The sequence below is a fragment of the Cydia pomonella genome, chromosome 19, assembly GCF_033807575.1.
Source record: "Cydia pomonella isolate Wapato2018A chromosome 19, ilCydPomo1, whole genome shotgun sequence".
Classification (NCBI taxonomy): Eukaryota; Metazoa; Arthropoda; class Insecta; order Lepidoptera; family Tortricidae; genus Cydia; species Cydia pomonella.
In genome coordinates, this window is record NC_084721.1 from 6,104,366 (window position 1) to 6,125,840 (window position 21,475).

At 37.1% G+C, this 21,475-nt stretch overlaps 1 protein-coding gene across 1 annotated transcript; it reads right to left on the bottom strand.

Annotated features, from left to right (window-relative positions):
- Window positions 1–164: 164 nt before the first annotated feature.
- LOC133528548 (senecionine N-oxygenase-like) lies at window positions 165–17,539 on the bottom strand. The gene is made up of 8 exons (XM_061865958.1): window positions 17,350–17,539; window positions 8,777–8,964; window positions 6,110–6,248; window positions 4,352–4,523; window positions 3,613–3,885; window positions 2,859–3,019; window positions 1,733–1,876; window positions 165–1,232 (listed from the first exon to the last, which is right to left on the bottom strand). Exons 1-8 carry the CDS (start codon window positions 17,425–17,427, stop codon window positions 1,032–1,034), a joined length of 1,356 nt encoding a protein of 451 aa, XP_061721942.1. The 5' UTR covers window positions 17,428–17,539; the 3' UTR covers window positions 165–1,031.
- Between the last annotated feature and the right edge of the window lie 3,936 nt (window positions 17,540–21,475).

Here is a 21,475-nt window from a genome sequence, read left to right on the forward strand (position 1 = left end):
GGCCGACGTGCTCAAAAATATCTGAATATACACACCAGCGCCTTGACAATAGAGGCGTGTTCAGATATTTGTGAGCACCTTGGCCGCTCCGATATATCTGAAGGCGACTGTACCTACGTATTTTTTGTAGTTTATCTTTATGGGATCCCAATTTAAACACAAACTCTTTATTAAATCCTATATATTTGTACTTATACAAAACTATCTACAATAGGTAACTATCGTCATAATTCAAATTAAAATCAAACTTGTGATCCAATAGGTACAATTTGCTGCGTAATTCAAATTTTTGTTCTTTCGAGTATGGATAATTATGATAACTGTCGATCACTAGCCGGTACCGTGGGCACAAGTGACGCCGCCTGATGCCTGGGAACTATTAACTATTCCAGGCGCTAGGAAATAGTGCAGTCTTCTCATTGGGTGCGGATCCGCACGCCACTCCGGTTGAGATCGGAACATCGCTATATAGGTGCATAGCGCTGTCTCGCTCACGCGCCGGAGTAGCATGACGTGCGGATCCACATCTGTGATAACCTCATAAGTATGCACAGATTGATACGAGCATCCCCGGTCAGTCCCGCTCGCACAATCATCTAATTAGCCTCGCCAAGGTGATACAAAACGCCAGATGAACGTTAAATAATGTACCTATTGAAATCATCACGTTATGTTTCGTAGCAGTTGTCATCCCGATATATTTTTGCCCCTAGACCCAGGGCTACTGTGTCCGCTGAAACTAAAGATCGAAGTTTGTCTATTTTCATCACAGAATTTTGCTGCCATGTAGTTTGGATATACATTTTGTGGGTAGTTTTACAACTCAAATGACATATGAAGGCACTACTTCAACCACTTGCAATCCTCTTAAAGCAAACAGCACAAACGGCTGCTTGGAATGTGATTTTAACTGTATCCTTATAAATAGCAGACACCGTACATTCGCAAAACTTCGAGAAGTAACTACAGGACTTCAGAGAGCTGTTCTATTCCTACTCGCTTTTTCCCTACTCTACAAAACTATCGAACTACTAGGCTAAAATATTACAGGTCTCATTCCTCGGGTTGTAGAATCTGTCGTATTTGTGATCATCGAGTACTTTGTAGTCATAGTCCCTGTAGTTGAGCAAGTCTTCGAGGCGGTTCTTGGCGTTGAAGTCCCTTATTGTGGTTAGTACAGGAGCGACGCGCGTGATGCCGGCTTCAGCGGTGAGGTTGGCGAAGTACTGGTCCTGGAAAATTGAACGAAGTCGGATTTAGGCCTATATTTTTATTAAAGATTTTAAGGTATTGGTCGAGTCGTCTGTTTTTGGGAAAACTTATTGGGATTACTTAAATTGTGTTTTGTTAATAAAGTTCAGATAAAATACGCTAGTGTTTTAAACGTGCGTGTCAGGTCAGTCAATCCTACAGGATGGCCGAAACTGAAATTTTCTGTGGGCTGAGAGTATTATGATTCTTCAATCGGGCGAAAACCAGAAGCCCCTGAAAGATCACCTTCTTTTAGGGGCCTTCTCTTGTTGAGTCCTCTGGTTTTCGCCCGATTGAACGAGACAATTCGGTCAAGATTACAGGGAACCGTTGCATGAAGGCATTTTTTATCATCAGTATTTCTGGACATCCGTAGAGGAAACCTAGGTGGTGAAAAGAGTTATTGATTGTAATAGAGGGGTAAAATCTAAGAAATGAACGTGACCCCTAGTTTTTATTATGAAGTCTGAAGCTGACTTACCTGCTGGTCGGCTAAGAAGTTGACATCGACGATCTTCTTGCCCCTGGTCTGCAGGGAATACACGTGCTGCAGCCACGACTTGAGCATTGTTTCTTGTGAGGGCAGTTCGAATTTACCCGCTGCCAACGACGCTGCGTAATCCGCCTAGAATTAAAAATTATTCTATGTTATTTGGCGTGAGAGGAACGGGTTATTCTTGACAGGACACATTAATTGTATTTTCAACTTCTTCAACATTTATTCAACAAATAGACCACAAGGGCACTTTTACACGTCAACATGGAATTTACATACAAACAATAACAAGTTCATCAACAATTATAAAATACAATTCATTGAAAATATTAATGTAATCTAAAGTATTATTGTTTAAGGTAAAAGTAAGTAAAGTATTATTACTACTTAGAGATGTATAAAGTCTCTAAATGTCGAATTACAAATAACAAACAGATTTAATAAAAAAATTCTAAAATTATTTAGAGTTGTAAATATCTCTAAATGTCAGAACTAATTTTTTATCAAATTATCCTTAGAGATGTCATGTAAGAGTCAAAATTCTGTGTAATTAAAACATTCATTATGATAAAAGAAACATACGAGAACCGAATGAGGTGTCTCACTATAATAAAATTATACTCAAAAATAAAGTTAGCTTAAACAGACCAGTCTCCACAAACAGCACCCGTTCACGAGTATGACGCGTATCTCAGCCATCGCCTCCCTCAACTTTCATTCGAGAAAGTGGCGACCCGTAAGCAAAGACTTTTAAGTGAACATGACATGTTCAAGCTAACGGGGTATATTAATATTTAAACAATAATAACATGTTGCTGTGTAGCTGTATTCCATCCTGTTAGAAAAATGTGGTCTAAAAGGACAGAAGTGTCATTGTAATTTTAATAACTCAAATGGACCCCATACTGTTTCATACGGCAAAAATCATGAAAGTAACTTATTCGTAACTTATAATTATAAATAAATAAATAACAATATAAGTAATATGTATTTTCATGAAATAGTGCCAATTTCGGTACTATATTGCAGATATTTACTATTTAATTAAAAGATACCCTACGAATAATTTCACAAGGGAATGCCCCTAGATATCCTAGTAGTTATGACTGACCTGAACATCAATAGCCCGGGTGATGATTGGCTTAGGCAGCGCCAGCAGCACCATGCTGGGTCTCCGGATGTTCACCATGTGCTGGTAGACCGGCAGCACAAACTTGCTGGAGACCGTCAGCCCGCAGCTCTCATGTAGAACGCTGAAGTCGAACTCATATCCTGGAATTAACATGGATTATTTTAACAATTTAACGATGGAGTACTCATCATCAACGTCAACCTGTATTTGAAAATTATCGAACTTAATCCACCAAGAGTGATTTATAAATGTCAAGTCCCAAGCCACTGAGGCCTAATATAATATGAGGGTTGAGATATAAGTCCTGATGGCAATCGCTTTTGTAAAAACGAATGCTTGTGGTAATTCTAGCTATTAGGTTGCCAATCAGACTTCTTAAGTGAGGCACAGCAAAATATCGGGACGACGCTAGGAAAACGATGATGTCTTATTATTTATTTTATAACCCACTTTTACCGGTGTTTCTAAGAGTCCGGAGGGAGAGAGAGAGAGTAAAGTTATCTCCTAGAATGCCAGAGCAATACCTGCTTAAACAACTTTCTTGACCTAGCAGACAAATGTCACCGTCTCTTTGAGGGCTAGAAGCAGGACCGTAATTACGAACTACTTATCTAGTAGTCTCGGCAAGTTGGAATTGTATACTCAAATTATTTTTGAGCAAGGAGCCCATGGGGGGGGGACCAAGATATAAGAAAAATAAGCTTGTTAATGGAAGAAGGGATGTATTAGGTACCTGTGCAAAGTATCACATCGTCAATCTCTTCAAAGCTGTCATCCTCAAACACCACACCGTTGCTCGTGAACATCTTCACATCAGGTTTCTTTACATAATTAGCACCAAAATACGGCTGGTTGTACTTCAGATGATGGCTGTGGACCAATCGCGAGCTCTGATTGGTCAGGTGCGTCGCCAGATCCAACCCTGAAGGGCCAGCACCAATCAGAAGGATCCGACGGTTTCTGAATGGCTCGGGATCTTTATACTTTTGTACGTGAATTATTTTGCCTGAAATGGGAAAGATTTTAGAATATTAAAACTAAGACATTTAAATGTAGTCCATTTTAGTGACTGTGTCTAACTTTAAGTTTAGTAATAATCGCTAGCGATAACGACAATTATACATATACTAGTGTAAAGACCCTTCAGGTATTTGTCGGCAAGATGTATGATACAGCGGAAAAGGTATAGGTATTGTTTAACGTCTCCCTAGCTAGCACGATCTAACAATCTTCACAATTACCTATACCTATGTAACAATAGAATATATAACAGATAATTGATCTAATATATATATATATGTAAATCCGCGTCGTGTGCAAAGATCTCGCGAGGTCAGTTGGAGTAGGTAAGTAACCACATGGAGTTGCTGCATACGCATAGGGCCAGTTAAATGAGGAAAACTGTGGTCCTGATAGAAGGGCCTCTAACCAAAGTTGATGATATCGAAATAGGTATCCCAAAATAAGCTCACCTTTAAAACTATCCTGACCCTCGAACTTAGGTATCTTCGGCTTGCCCAGATGTCCGGTGGCAAAGATCACGAAATCGCATGTCGCCGTTGCGTTCTCTTTGGTGTCTGTCTTCGTGTATGAGATCTCCCATTGAGTACCCGCCCATTTCACCGACGTCACTAAAGAGCGGAACTGAAAATAAGTTTTTATAATTGTTATTGATATTTGAATTGGATATATTGTTGTTTGGATATATGTGTCAGAATCTTATTCTAAATCTCTCAATATCTTATTGAAAATAATATTAAAAATATATTAAATGACAAAATTGTGTAGATTCCGAGATTATTATAACTTTACCGTTGAGAATTTATTATAAGTCAAGGGTCGGCAAACCGCGACTCGCGGGCTGTATAAAGATCCAATGACATCCAAAAAACTACCTAAAGTACCTAACACTTAGAGGAGTTCGACTAGTCCGTTTAACATTTTTGTGTTAAATACTTTGACATTTCGAAAACTGATGATTTTTATTATGGTTGACTGTTCCCTTAATAAGTTTGACGACCCATGATCTAGGTGACAGGCAGGTACCTACACAGACACATGTATTGTTTACGATAATTTACAAAGCGATAGTTTTTCTGTAGATAACTAACTAAATTAAGTTATCTGAAACTGGCCTGACTGTTTATATCATAAAATATAAAAGGAAGTCGTTATTTTTTTGTTTGTTTAAACAAAAACACAGCACAACTATATAAAAAACCTGCTTACAATATTTGTATAAAAAAGTCCTATTCAAAGAACTAACGTGGACATAGGTTTTTTGTACACGAAACATGTCATACCTAAGGAAAACACTGCATAGCAATAAACAGGTTTCCTTTTAGAACACGAGTAATGTGGTTAACTAGAATCATAGTAATTGCGTCTTTGTATCGATCATTATATCGACTTTACGGCATCAACAGGATCTATTGTGAGATGATGACAACTCCACTCACATTAAAACACTACAAGAAAAGATAGATTGTATTTATATACAATAATTCGTATATTGTTATACTACCTATAGACCTTTTTATTAAATTTTGTATAAAGGTATATTAAAAATAATAAAGACTGAATGAAGAAATAATAACTAGCCAGATTTTAGAGAACAAAATTGGCTTATCTTAATTTAATCATAGGTACTCATATTGTTTATGTGGCTTGATTCTTAAAAAGGATAGGGAAAACCTTGATGAAGTGATTCCGAATTTAAATTTGGCGGGAATTCCACCCATTATGGTTCATGAATCACTAGACGCTTTGACTAGATAGTCACTCTCAGTACTCAGTAGTCGACTACAAACACGACAAAAGTTCACACAGTATGTACAAAACCCAGGCAAACTCCTGTTGTCAAATTTACGGTCATCCTTTATCGCGTCTTAGAAATGGGTTTTCACGTACTTACCTCTATATGTTTCTTGAAGTTGAACTCTTTGGTGAACTTCCTCTGGTACTTGTTGGATACATCGGCGTGGAGTCAGGGAAGTACCTACCTGTTGACGCCATTTCAACAAGTCTGCAACGTTTGACATATATCATCTTAAGTTTTTACATACCTCTATATGTTTCTCAAGGTCGAACTCTATGGTAAATTTCTTCAGATACTTGTAGAAGCAGGGACCGCTGGGATACGTTGGCGTGGAATCAGGGAAATACTATTTAGCGAACTCCAAGGCCTGTAGCGATGTGTTCGTCGTAAAATATTTAAAGTTTTTACGTACCTCTATATGTTTCTCAAGATCGAACTCTTTGGTAAAGTTCTTCAGATACTTGTAGAAGCAGGGACCGCTGGGATACGTCGGCGTGGAGTCAGGGAAATACCAGTTGGCAAACTCCATGGTCTGCCGCGGTGTATTTGTCCTGGAATAACATAATTGACATTAATTACTTACCTTAAGCACATGTGTGAAATGTCTCGTTATGTCAATACAATGAAAACTATATAGACTCGGTCGGTAATTGGGACTTGAATTGAACCCACATTGGTACGCCTAATCGGGACTACGATCGACCTATTTAAATTATACAAAAAATATAGAAAACCACGAATGGGATTAAATTGACATGAAAGTCTTCACACATAACTAAATGACACGTACATACTCGTAAATGAAAAAAATCAAGTAGGTAACTGCATTCGAGTTAGTCTGAACAATTGAAAATTAAGTCTGCCTTTTGTATCTTTTTATGTGCATCTATAAAGTTTAAAATAATTTTAACTAGAATTCCAAGTACCTACTTAATCTCAAACATGAATGATTTTCTAAGGGATAAGTTCGGCTTTGTAATTATTAATAATTGTTTATCTTTGTTATGTACTAGTTTAGTGCAATTCAGTGTTTTAATAGGAACTACACTAATATACCTATTACCAGTATTTATAATTATAAATTAATTAATTTAAAAAATATATTGACCGTAATAAGCAGGTTAGATTAAACCGACTGGACTAGTCCCCGTGTTCTCGCTCCAACCGGTTGAATTACCTAACATCCGCGGTTTCTCCAGTAATGTATTTTACATTTGGTATTGTTAATGCAGCCTCATTTCTTGCTCAATGAACAGATACGGGGAAAACCGGCGAGGACTTTAATCTTAAAACGGATATATTTAATTAGATCACCTAAACGTAGGTCATGTTACCGATCGCTATTTGTTGCATCCGAAATGGACGCACTGGCATTATGTACACCCAGCCGCAACATTTCATGGACACTTTATTTTATTATAAAATGCCCATGTAATTTTGTAGCTCGCTGTACAAACTATCAAAGATTTAAACCTTACCTGAAACTGTGAATATTACTTTGACAGCGTACTCCTATGGATATTGATATCCGTTCTATGGATATTGATATTATATTAATAGACAGGTAGTTCTGGCCGTCATCAAAATACCTCACAGTGACCTGCGAAATTCCATGGACACATTATGAACAAATTCATTTGTAAAGTGTCTATGTGTATCAAATCGCGGCCTCTATACCGAATATGTCTGTCACATAAAACCATTGAGCAAGAATCAGTTTGGGTTCGACTGTGACGTAGATAATTGATTATCGCTCACAAAAACTAATATATGTTATGCATGCAGGTAATGCGCTTGGTTGCACTTGTCAAATATTTGTGATGCTACTTTTACTTTGAAGTTCCACAACATGGAGAAACGATGGTTGAATCAAGATCTTTGTCGTGTCTGCTTGTATTACTTGTTTTTTTGCGTAAAAGCATACTACCTATATGCATTCTCTGCGTACGTTGTATATGTCTGTTACCTTAAGCCATTGAGCAAGAAGCGCTTTGGGTCTCTGACGTAATTGATTATCGGTGACAAAACAAATACACGTTCTGCAGGTACTGCGCCCGGCTGCACTTGCCAAATATTTGTGTAGTGGCATGGATATGGCTCAAATAATTAAATATTTATAATGCGGCTCTTTTCTTCGAAGTTCATGCAACCCGTAAGAAACGATGGATGATAATCGTAATAATTGCCTAGTCTGCTTTAATGTTTAATTTTTCTACTGTCTCTTTTATTAAGATGTGCAATAATCTATTATATCTATCATAACACCAGGCATTTACCGGGATGCGCTTTTTATTCTCATTTACTTACTACGCTGTACGATTTAAATATACCCATTGTCAATTTATAGCCATACGCCATGCTGGAAAAAGTTTTACTTTAAGATTAACTTCGATCTCATGAAAATCTTTCACATAGCTAATAGTCAGGCAGGGGGACCCTCTGCTCATGTGGTCACTGCAGCTGATGCAACTGACCTTATTTCGGCCGGTTTGCGAGTTGCATCTCGTGAACAAACTGGAAATTGCAAGGTCACCACCCAGTGAAGAACTCAAGATGCACCTTACGACTTAACGAGATATGTTAATTTAACATAAATACAATTACTAAACAGGTAAGACAAAACAAACACTTAACGCATTTTATCATTTTGTGACCGGTTTTTATTGCATCATTAAATTTTGGTTATAATTAAATCTTACCTATGTTTTCTCAAACGACATGATACAAACAGCCGCCAAGCCGCCGATCAAGCAACCGAGCACCTGAAATTCTCGAAAACAAACAGTCGGAGCCGAGGATCTGTATTGATGTCGACGCCAGGCTGATTGTCTGGAACCTCCTGTGTCCATTGACGTAACACTGCACCTGGTCCTGGTACCTACATTACCTATATTCTAAAGACGTAATATCGTTACAATCGAGGTTAGTCACCGAATTACCCCGATTGCTTGTAGACTCTCCGCGAACTCCGGCAGACCATCTTCCTCCAAATCATTTTGGAACCTCCAGTTCCCGCCAGGGCACCGTTGCGCCTCGAAAACACCATAAATTCGATACCACATAAACACTGCGGACCAACCTTAGTTGCTTATAGATCCCCGTGAACTCTGGCAGGCCATCCTCCTCCAAATCAGTTTGGAACCTCCAGTTTCCGCCAAGGCTTCGTTGGGCCTCAAACACTGAGAATTCGACGCCATACTGCTTAAGGTACCGCGCAGACGCAAGCCCGCCGTAACCGGCGCCAATCACACATGTGCGTCGGGATGGCTGTAAAAATATTTGACGGAATTATTTTAGGCTAAATGTTGGGTTAAGTTAAAAGTATTGTTTTCAAGCAACTTGCTAGATAATGGCTCGTTTGAGTATATGTTTGAAAGCAGCAAAAAATAATGAGCACGTGTTTTGTTATATCGGCTAAAACTCATTATTTCCTAAAAAAATCGCCATTCGAAGTTTTATAATATCTTATCGCTAAAGTTACACATAAAGACGGGTGTTTTTTTTAGGAAAACTTGAGTTTAAGCAGATATAACAAAACACGTGTACATTATTTTTTCCTGTTCTCAAACATATACTAAAACAAGCCATTAACTGGCAAGTTGCTTAAGCATCACTTTCTATAGGAGTTAGAAGATTTTGTAACTTTTTAGTACTTTGGAGGACAATTTCTCCCATTAGGTTGAGTTTGGGCAGCTAAAAACAATACGTGTCCGTTATTTTAGACTACTCTATCTATAACATATATAAATATAAATCAAATCGGAACCGGACAGTTGGGTACCTTTTCTTGTAAGTGTCTAAATTAATTTTTCCAGGGATTGCCAACCATAAATCCTGTAGATAATCATCGGACGCCGGTCAACATAGTCAAACACTTTATATTCTATTGACACGAGTGGTTGATGATAAATATTTATTAGCCAAGCTTTGCTAACACGTGCTTTGGCAATCGCATCACACCTAGTGAGGCAATTTATACGAAAGTGTAAGTTTATCCCTCATTAGTGAAACAGTGAAAGGAATTCAGATAGGTTCATATTGATTGACCATTGTTCTTTAGGTTAAATTAACCTCTTGTCTGTGTATGATAAGTAGATATCCGACCGAATATAGGCCGAATACCTATAATTAATCATTATCTTATTTATCAATGTAGGTATAGAAATATTACGTAACGTGTAATACGCAAACCTAATTTAAAAGAAAATTCACAGAACCTATCAATAATAATGATACGACGACCGGTCTGGCCTAGCGGGTAGTGACCCTGCCTACGAAGCCGATGGTCCCGGGTTCAAATCCTGGTAAGGGCATTTATTCGTGTGATGAGCATGGATATTTGTTCCTGAGTCACGGGTGGTTTCTATGTATTTAAGTATTTATAAATATTTATATATTATATATATCGTTGTCTAAATAAGTACCCCCAATACAAGCCTTATTGAGCTTACTGTGGGACTTAGTCAATTTGTGTAATAATGTCCTATAATATTTATTTAATATTAACGATTCTATAAGTAGATAGTTTATATCAGAAATCCTTCCACCTAAAAGTATAATTCTCAGTGATGAAACAAAATATAATTGCGACACAAAATGACAAAAGATGACATTTAATTTAACAACCCATCCGCCGTAAAACAACATGTTTCTTCACACTCATTAATTCCCGCTCAAGTACGGATATTTTAATGAGTTTAATGCCTTAATCGTTTAATTTACTTTTTAACAATACATGCTGGCCATTAACTGGCCGTGTCACGGACAAGTAATTATGTGGTGTGGACATTTTGGGGATCTGTAAAAAGGATGTGTCGAATTTTTTGTTATAAAAATTGGCAGTCGGACCCGCGCACGAAACGCTCCGTAATAACGGCAAAAAAAAACATTTGTTGTATGGGAGCCCCACTTGAATATTTATTTTATTGTTTTCAATAGTTGTTACAGCAGCAACATGGCGGCTACAGAAATACATCATCTGCAAAAATTTCAACTGTCTACATACAGTAGGTACATGAAAGACAGACAGACAGGCGGACAGTAGTCTTAGTAATAGGGTCCCGTTTTTACCCTTTGGGTACCAGTACAGAACCCTAAAAGATAAAAATTTAATACTTATCGTAATTTACCTCAACATTGCCTACCATGCCCAACATTACCGTGCGTAAAATACCGATAATTCTTAACAAAACAGCTGTCTTTACCTTCTAATTACTAATAATGGGAGAATCGCGACCATAATATCGATCGTAGGTTACTGGAATATATTAAGCTATATTTTATTTACTTACATAATAACTAATAAGTGACACAGGTTATACAACATTTTAAAATACAGTTAGGCATACTAGCTATCGTCAGAAATCACTGTTTCCGCTGAACCCGGTTCGTGGATGCGTTTTGGCCTCGAAAAATGGTCATTAAGGTCACATGTTGCGCATCCTTGACTGCATTATGTGTCGTCTAGAGGAAAAATCATGACCATGTCCACTGGCTACTCTAAGTTAAACCATTTGCAATAAGCTTAGATCTAAAACTGGAATCAATTACTTTACAAGCGAAAAGTGCCCAATTTCATACTATACGACCTTGCTGGCCCTCAGGTCAAAAAGTTTGGACATCAGGGAAAGTTTAGGGTTTAGTGAATAGAAAGCCATGATGCAAAGATAGAGTACACGTGGAGTAAGGTGCCCAATGGCGGATTTGCCCTAAGGCCTAGTAGGCGCACCGGGCTTAATAGTAAGGCGGCCAGACATTAAGGACGGCAGTCTTTATGATGGGTGGAACGGGGCGGTTAGTACTACAGAAAAGAAAAGTTTTTTTGACGCGAAAATTGTTTTGCCTTTGTATACAGGGTTGGACGACTTGGACGACCTGCCCTAAGTTAAAAAACAATTATCGCGTCAAAAAAACCTCTAGTTTTTCATAATCTGACACTATACCGAATATACCTTTAAGCGGATTCCCGCTATGTAACTTAATTCCAGCTAGAGTCGGACCAAGCTAACTCTGCAATGACAAAGTGTGGTCATGTCATCATTAATTTCAATATTCTTTGAAAATATTACGTTTATAAAGACACGCCCCCACTTTCTTAAAGTAAACTAGGTAATGTGTACAGTCAGAAAAGCTATTAGCTTGGCACCCCTGCATACACATTTGTATGCTAAGCTAATAGTTTTGTTGTCTGTACACATTACCTAGTTTAGTCGTGAAATGCAAATATCTCGGAAACATGAAACAAATCACTGCAGTCCGCAAGGCTAACAACTCTGCAGATACAGAACTAGGTTTTATTAATGTAGGTCCAGTCTCGAATGCATTATAAATACCAATATTAGATTGTTAACCAAGGGATGAAAGGCACTCATTTCTGTCGAGGTAGTTTGGCACTCAAACGCAGTGAGACTGAAATGGTGCCTTTCACCTGAGTTAAACACTTTACTTTTCAATAGTGCAGAAACGTATCATTTTCTGGATACTTCATAGAACAACAATGACACACTTTCAGAACATGAGAACGGCAAAATTCTACTTAAAACGTGACAGACCTTATACATATTGAACAATTTATGAATATTGCCCTGCTTACAACTGTACTGCAGATATCTGAGCTACCTATCTACAGGGGCGTATCATGTACTAATCTAGCCGTGGGCGACACCACACGAGTGAGGCCCTTTTCAATGTGCATTAAAGGTAATACAAAGGTTGGTTTTGCGGGCCCCCTCATTGCGAGGGCCCTATTCGCCCACGCCTAGCTACGCTAATGGGTATCTACTTCCCAAATTAAAACAAAAATATTACTTTGCTAATCCGTGAAAAGATAACGTGCTAGTGAACACTTTTAGTGAAGTTCAGTTGTCGGACGTCAGACCGTCAGACATCTCCTGAGGATGCGTCGTAGAGAGGCGAAACACGTCGAGTTTTGTGCTTTTAGTGGTGGTTTGTTATATTTATTTGGTAAATATTTATTGGCACTGATTAACTAACACGTTATGTTTTCGTGGATTAGCAAAGTAATATTTTTGTTTTAATTAGTATGGATTTCCGCAAATTAACGCCTTATTCTATTCATTATTTATCTACTTCCCATCCTAATAAAATATAGGTAACGAAATCTTTCCATCTCACAAATTATATAGGCTGCTTTTTCACTGAGGTGGAGATACAAGGAATTAACCAATAGCATTGGTTGTAAGTTGTAATTCACATCTCTTCTCCGCTCCGCTGGGTCACAGCCTTCGAGCAACACCAGGAAAGGAGACGGCATTCATACTATTATTCCTGTTCATACACTCCCCTCTGCCGAAGCATAGACAACTGTACCTATGGCGTTGCATGTTGTGACTCGTCCATACACAAAAAAAGATCGATGTTTGCAACATTTGTCTCTGACGTTTGTCATTTTCTATGTATTTGTGTCGTCTTTACAGATTGGATTTTGTATGTAATGAGTGAGAAGTGTGACTGTGTGCACGTTTCCCCCCGCAAAAAATGGCAGAATGATTTGTTAGGTAAGATATCACTTGAGCTCCTCCCTTCCGACGAGTCAGAAGGACGGTGTTGCTCGAAGATCGCAGTTTCCGTAGAAAGGCCTTAACAATAACCATACTTAATACGTTGGTACTGTGATCTCACAGCTTAATTAGTATTATTATTTACTTATTAGCACTGGTACATTAATAGCTCGCGATGCGTTTCAAATTATAAACTACGATTTAATGACATGTAATAACACGTACTTACCTAAAACCTCAATATCGGCATAGATCAGTAAAACAACCTACTGTATTCGTTTATTATGTAAGTATCTTATTCTAAGCGCAACAAATATTATCGTTAGTTTGAGTATATCATTCAACACTCATGAAGTAAAATTTTCGAGATTTCCAATACTTAACGTCAATAAATTAGCTGTATAATTCACCCTAAATGTAACTATGCCGCATAATATAAAGCATAAATCGAATCGTCCATGACACACAGCATAAGATTTTAAGATTAGCCAATAGTAGCTACATACGAAAAATTACAGCAACGATTATCTAATATTACGTGATACGGTAATCATCCGAGCGGATTTGAATTATTTATGCTGTTTCTGGCGCTTTGTGTACGATGATGATATAGTGCAATTTTCAATGAATAGAATTACCGGAAAGTATTGTAAAGAATGAATTAATATTGCTGGGTTACACATGAAGCCTTGCTTTTACAACCTATCTGTCATAGTCGGAAGTGGTCCTGCCTATGAAATGAAGCCGATGGTCCCGGGGTTCAAATCCCTGTACCAGTGCATTTATTTGTGTGATGAGCACGGATATTTGTTCCAAGCCATGTATTTTATTTATATAAAAAAATTTTAGTTACTTACACAATTTTCAATCGTGGCTTACGTGCCGAATGTTTGAAATGTCACGAATTATTTCGCTTTTTTGTTTTTCTTCGCAAGTGTGATGAAAAACATTGTGAGTAACTCCGGGGGTAAGAAAATTGCAAAATTTGACTAACCCCCTTCGTTGCACAATGTACTATAACAGCGGACCGCCATATATTATATTATACATCTAAAGGTGTGACCAAATCATATTTTTCCTCATATTTTAATTGAGGTGATGCTGGTACCAAAACTCATATCATAATCATGTCGACTAAGGTCAGTGACCTATTTATTATTCACGAATTAGTCGTAAAAATAAATTACGTCGAGCATCAGAAAAACCCGGATACCTTGTATCCAAAATACCCCATGTAATAAAAATATTTGACGACCTGTCTGGCCTAGTGGGTAGTGACCCTGCCTATGAAGCCGATGGTCCCGGGTTCAAATACTGGTAAGGACATTTATTTGTGCGATGAGCACGAATATTTGTTCCTGAATCATGGGTCTAATATTTATTAGGGTTCCGTACCCAAAAGGTCAAACGGGACCCTATTACTGAGACTCCGCTGTATCTCATGAACCGTGATAGTTAGCCAGTTGAAATTCCTACAGATTATGTATTTCTGTTGCCGCTATAACAACAAATACTAAAAACAGAATAAAATAAATATTTAAGGGGGCTCCCATACAAAAAAGTGATTTTTAGATAATGGTGCGGAACACTTCATGTGCGAGTCCGACTCGCACTTAGCCGGTTTTATTATATCTATCGTTGTCTAAGTACCCACAACACAAGCCGTATTGAGCTTACTGTGGGACTTAGTCAATTCGTGTAATACATAATATCCTGTAATATTTACTTACTTTATTAATAAATATATATTTTAATTTAACAACCGTTTTAGTTAGTTTTTTTTTTATACCACGTCGGTAGCAAACAAGCATACGGCCCGCCGCTATGGTAAGCAGTCACCGTAGACTATGGACGCCTGCAACTCCAGATATGTTACATGCGCTTTAAAAACCTGTACACTCCTTTTTTGAAGAACCCCATACTGTAATACCCTCGGGAAAACCTCGGCAAGGAGCTCATTCCACAGCCGGAGCGTCCGCAGGAGGAAATTCCTCTTAAACCGCACAGTGCGCGACCTTTTAGGCTCTAGGGTATGAGGATGAATACCCTGTAGTACATAACTATTTGCATTTCAGCATGAGATAATTACTAATAGTCTTTTTGTAGACTCTATAAGCGTGCTAGTGGTTAGCTTAACCTTTTCAGTTCTGCCACCCCTATGACTAACTACGGAACCCGATATTATCCCTCCTCTCAATAATTATCAATATTCTTTCTTACAGGTCTCATTTATGTCATCTTAAATTGAGCTTATTACCCCCGTAAAATAAAAGTTGGACCCCTGCGGGGGTAATTACCCCCAGGTTAGGAATCGCTGGTGTAGGCACTAGGTGAATGACGTATATATAGGCTCTACAAACCTTTTGCACATCTTATGCATTTTGATGCTTTGCGGCAATTAATCGATCAATTAAAATATTTGCGCCTAAGTAGTCGATAATGTATCAAAATCGCATGCAATTATCAGTGATGTCTGTTAAGCCAATCATGCATAGGACCAGTTTGCAAAATACTTCCCGTTTTACGTATCTAACCTAAATTTTCTGACTAAAGTACAAGTATTTAATTTAACAAATCAACATTCACCGTTCTCAGCCTATCAGCGAGTCCTTGGACTTATTGTGAAGCGTGTTTACGTGAAGTTAATCCTAGATAACATGTTAACTGAGGTTGTACAGAATTGCAGGTTTTCAGTCGACAAGAAAAACTAGGTTATAGGGGTACCATCATTGATGATTACGTAAATTACACATCGTTCATAAGTATGGTTGATTAAGTATACTTTTTTTTTTATACTACATCGGTGGCAAACAAGCATACGGCCTGCCTGATGGTAAGCAGTATCCGTAGCCTATGTACGCCTGCAACTCCAGAGGAGTTACATGCGCGTTACCGACCCTAACCCCCTCCCACCCTCGTTGAGCTCTGGCAACCTTACTCACCGGCAGGAACACAACACTTAGTAGGGTCTAGTGTTATTTGGCTGCGATTTTCTGATAATCTGATAATCTGTACAGATTTTACTAAAACAGTAGTATTTAATATTTTTTGGGACCACGAGTGCAATGGCGCGCTCCAAATGTCACAGGTAATTCTCAAGACCAACGCGATCAAATCCCATAGTACCTAACCTTACCTATCCTCTTTTTAACTGGCTGGGAAATACTTTAATCCGTCTAAATGTTGGAAAAGTTTACAACCCATACATTGTTGTCAATTAATGGTCTTACTATGCAGTTTCCGCACTATTGTACTCTACCGACGACTCTACCAAAATGGGGAAAGTTAACAAAAACAAAAGACGATTGTTTTGTGTTAACATTAAATGCTGCATGTCTATCCGTATGTCACGACCAATTACCTATTGTTTAACGACGAAAGTGCGTTAGTTAATTAGTTATTTACTTAACTTCTTGCCCACTTGTGCGTGTTTGTGTAGTTAATTGATTACATTTTAATTTAACGTTTATTAAAGAGACAGGTGGAGAACAAAGTAAGTACTGTTAAGGCCTCTACTCACCTTGCGGGAATCGCATAGGATCAACAAATTCAATTGATCGATCAAAAATCGCGATGTATCAAAAATTGCATGCGATTATCGATACGGTGAAACTTTGTAAATTCGAAAACCTTTTTTGCAAATACAGTAATAAATTTTATTAAAAGTGTTTCTGATTACCTGCTACTCTATAATATCAATATTACCTTAACATAAAAATAAAATAGTTGCATGTAATAAAGATGAACTTATTTTACTTGCATCTCTAAACGAATAATTTATTTTTGTACGCGTAAGTCATGTTTTGATTTATAAAGAAGAAAACATATACATCATACATAAACATAAATTAAGTATCTTTCATTTAGGATTATGGTTACAAAATATTTAACAAATATATTTCAATAAAATTGTACAGTAAGTAGAAGATATGAGCACCAACAAATATACGAAAACTTATGAATAAAATAGATGCCATGTAATAAATTCTCATATAAAAACTAAAAAAGTTATGTACATCCGAAGTTTCTCATAAAAACACAAAGTATCTATTATTTTTTGCCGTCACAAATGAACTAGGAACTTATCTATCTCCTGAAATTGATCGTTAAATTTAAAAATTCGAACACGTACCACCGCAAGCCCATCCGTTGCTTCCAAAATCAAATTAACAAAACACAATACAGTCACATGTATCATCAAACTAGCCATTATTCACTATTTTTCATTTAAAAACTGTTTAATTTATAACTCATTTACGCGCATGCGTCGGCCCGGTTGCGCGCGAGTCACAAACAAAAGACTGGTGTAGGTTGACTGACTACTTGGTGGTGGGATCTCAGGCCTTGACCGTCAAGCCATACATTCTATAATAATATAATCGATTAGTAACTTGATAATATTATAAAAAGCGGAGCGCGACTTGTTGTCGCCCTTAGGTAGCCCAAAAAAGTTACATTGCAAAAGTTACAAGCATGCGGTTTCATTCTATTTTAGTTTTACTTACAACCTTTTGTTTCGTTTTACTTGTCTGTTGATTGTTGTATATCTAAATACGAGAATAGTCTACAACCAAAATGTTACATAAGTATATTTATGTTAGTGAACTTTGACCCTTTTCCAACACTAAAACGTTTACAACGATGGTAAGAAATATGGTAAAGAAAAAATTAGGCTTCTCAATAAAAGGACTAAAAGTGACGTAAAAATGAAAGAAACTGCATTAATTAGAATAAAAATTACAACTCATGTTCATAACCATTTTCGGTGAAAAAATTAATTAAGTCTAATTTTTTCTTTAACGTATTTTGTTTGTACGGTATTTTGTTTGTTGTTTTTAGGGTTCCGTAGCCAAATGGCAAAAAACGGAACCCTTATAGATTCGTCATGTCCGTCTGTCTGTCCGATTCTGTCACAGCCACTTTTTTCCGAAACTATAAAAGCTATACTGTTCAAACTTGGTAAGTAGTTGTATTCTATGAACCGCATTATGATGTTTACACAAAAATAGAAAAAAAAACAATAAATTTTGGGGGTTCCCCATACTTAGAACTGAAACTCAAAAAATCTTTTTTCATCAAACCCATACGTGTGGGGTATCTATGGATAGGTCTTTAAAAATGATATTGAGGTTTCTAATATCATTTTTTTCTAAAGTGAATAGTTTGCGCGAGAGACACTTCCAAAGTGGTAAAAAGTGTGTCCCCCCCCCCCCGTAACTTCTAAAATAACAGAATGAAAAATCTAAAAAAAATATATGATATACATTGCCATGCAAACTTCCACCGAAAATTGGTTCGAACGAGATCTAGTAACTAGTTTTTTTTTAATACGTCATAAAAATTAAAAAAAAAATTTTTTTTCATCAAACCCATACGTGTGGGGTATCTAAGGATAGGTCTTCAAAAATGATATTTAGGTTTCTAATATCATTTTTTTCTAAACTGAATAGTTTGCGCGAGAGACACTCCAAAGTGAAAAAAAGTGTGTCCCCCCCCCTGTAACTTCTAAAATAACGGAATGAAAAATCTAAAAAAAATATATGATATACATTACCATGCAAACTTCCAACGAAAATTGGTTTGAACCAGATCTAGTAAGTAGTTTTTTTAATACGTCATAAATGGTACGGAACCCTTCATGGGCGAGTCCGACTCGCACTTGGCCGCTTTTTCTCGTATCGTATGAGGATACGGGACCCTGGTAGCCAATGACCAGACACACATTTTATAGTTCAGGTTTAGTTCAATATTCACATTTTAAGTCACGGCGCATGCAAGAAATATAGAATAACCTAATACAATTAGCACTTTTTGTGCTCAACCTAATAAACATAAACATAATTTATTTAAAAACACGTATTGCATAGTTACATTCATAATGTGTTTCAGGCGAGAATGTCTGAATACTTCAATTTTAAAAGACTCATTATTCCGGTTATATTATTTTTTTAGCATTGGAACGAATTGAGTTGCATGATTTGTCGTATTTTACAAACAAAAGTCCCAAGGATTTCCAAAACGACTGATCGGGTCCTGCTCTTAAGTCATTCAAAGATTATCTGCGATCTACCTTGGGGACCTTTCCTCGTTGCACCTACGCTGGTCAGTGATCAGTAGTAACGAAAAATACTGAAAATCTCAATAAGCAGTTTTCATAACTGTTCGATAGTGGGACTAGTTAATTATTTAGTGATAGTATTTGGTGTGCACAAAACTAGAACTTTTTTCATAATTTTAAAGCATTATGCCATCCGGGAACTACCTACGGTGTTAAACAGGGAACAACGCATTTTACATTAAAATAACTTTAAAATAAATAATTGGGCATTTAATGCGACACGATCACTTCTTCAAAACTATCCCGGAGGGGCGAATAGGTCGCAAGCGAGGTAAAGGAAAACTCAGACGCAGTTACATAGAGTACTTAGACCAAGCAAAAGAAAAAATAGGGGTTGTGTTGTATCAAAAAGTCAAAGAGCTGGCGTAAGATAGGACAAGCTGGAAGATACTCCACCGACAAGAGAATAACTCATGATGATGAACTGTTTTGAACTGAGATCTCGTTTATCCCCAAGAATGATGAAGGACCACTATATTCTTACCTTAGCTTACCTTACGATGATGGTCAGACAAACGGACAGAGTTACTATCGAATTTATAATATTAGTAGTAAATAGAAATATGGATAGTATGGATTATTATCACTTTGAGGAGTGAACAAATCTATTTAGGCGTCCTTTTAAGAGGAAAGGTGATGGCCGCTTTTCCATACAAACATAATCCCCATTTTCCTCTCTGAATATTGAAATTATGGAAAATATCTTTACATATTTTGTTGTCTATTAAACATAGCTATGCCCCTACGACGATGGCCTTTGGCCCCGTTCGGGCCTATCTTTACTTCTGATTTTTTTTTTAATAATGTTAAGGGAGGAGAATGAGGACTACATTTGTATGAAAAGGCGAAGTAGATAACTCTAATTTTTTCAAACAACTTACGATGTATACCGATGGTAAATAAATGGTCGTCGTAACGTATTTATGTATGATAGTGGTAGCAAGTATGGTAGAACCTCCAGCACCAGTAGATCAACTCAGCTTCACAGCTTTTATTACATCTGTATATATTATTCATAACTATATTCTCTTTCGTAGTAGCAAAAAATACCAATTCCTTTGTAATTCACAATTTAAGTCGTTTGGCTTTATAACTTCATGTTTGGCTTTTGTCACTCCCGCCATTTTTGTTGTATTTTCTTTTTCTTTATTTTCGTTTAGTACCTTTTGGATTGGTATTTCCGAGTGTTGTATTCTTTGCTTGGCATGCTTCGAGATTTTTTGTTCACTTCGCCAGTTAGTAAGGTCACTGTGGGCAAGACCGTCTATAAGGCAAGTCCGTCAACACATTATAACTTTTGAATTAGAAAGCGTTTGCCGCTTTGGCGTCGAGTTTATAAATCTGTTTTTCGCGCTAGTTCCTTCACTCTAAAACAGATGGCGTTGTGACAACGAACTTCAGAGCAATCCGCGTAAACAAGTCATTACGTGTATGGAACTCGAAGTGATAGTGCGACAGCCTCTGCAAATAAAATTGTTAAAAATAGTCTGTGACAAGATTTTGCACCAGAAATTGACTACGTAAGTAATATAAGACCCAGCAATCTTTATTATGTGTTTAAATTATCAGATATTGGCTTAGTTTTGTAATTATACGTTCCATCATTCATCACATTAAAATTTTGCTAAGTTGGAAAGTCCGTCTACTATGCACCAGGCAAGTCCGTCATATGCCGGACTTTCCTTGAATCAGAGGTTACCAACTGTTAAATGGCTTCAATATTATTTATTACGATTTTATAAGGTTACTACAGATACGCATCTTTACGACATTGCGAACAACAATTTTAATCTCGAAACTACTAAAGAAATGTGTTCTTCATCCTCAGCACTATGTAACCGAAAATACAAATAAGAAAATACCTATTAAGTAAATAAATAAATAAATATTGGCCGCAAACTAAGCATAGCTTAGCTTTTACTATTGGCGACGACATATACAAACTTATATAGATAAATACATAAAAAACAAACATGACTCGAGGAACAAATATCTGTGTAGATTATACAAGCAAATGCCCCTACCGGGATTCGAACCCATGAGCATCGCCTTCATATGTTATATTATTATACCTATGACACATACTATTACCCTTTTTACTCCTCTTGAATTTTAGAATACGGTTGTACAGTCATATTTT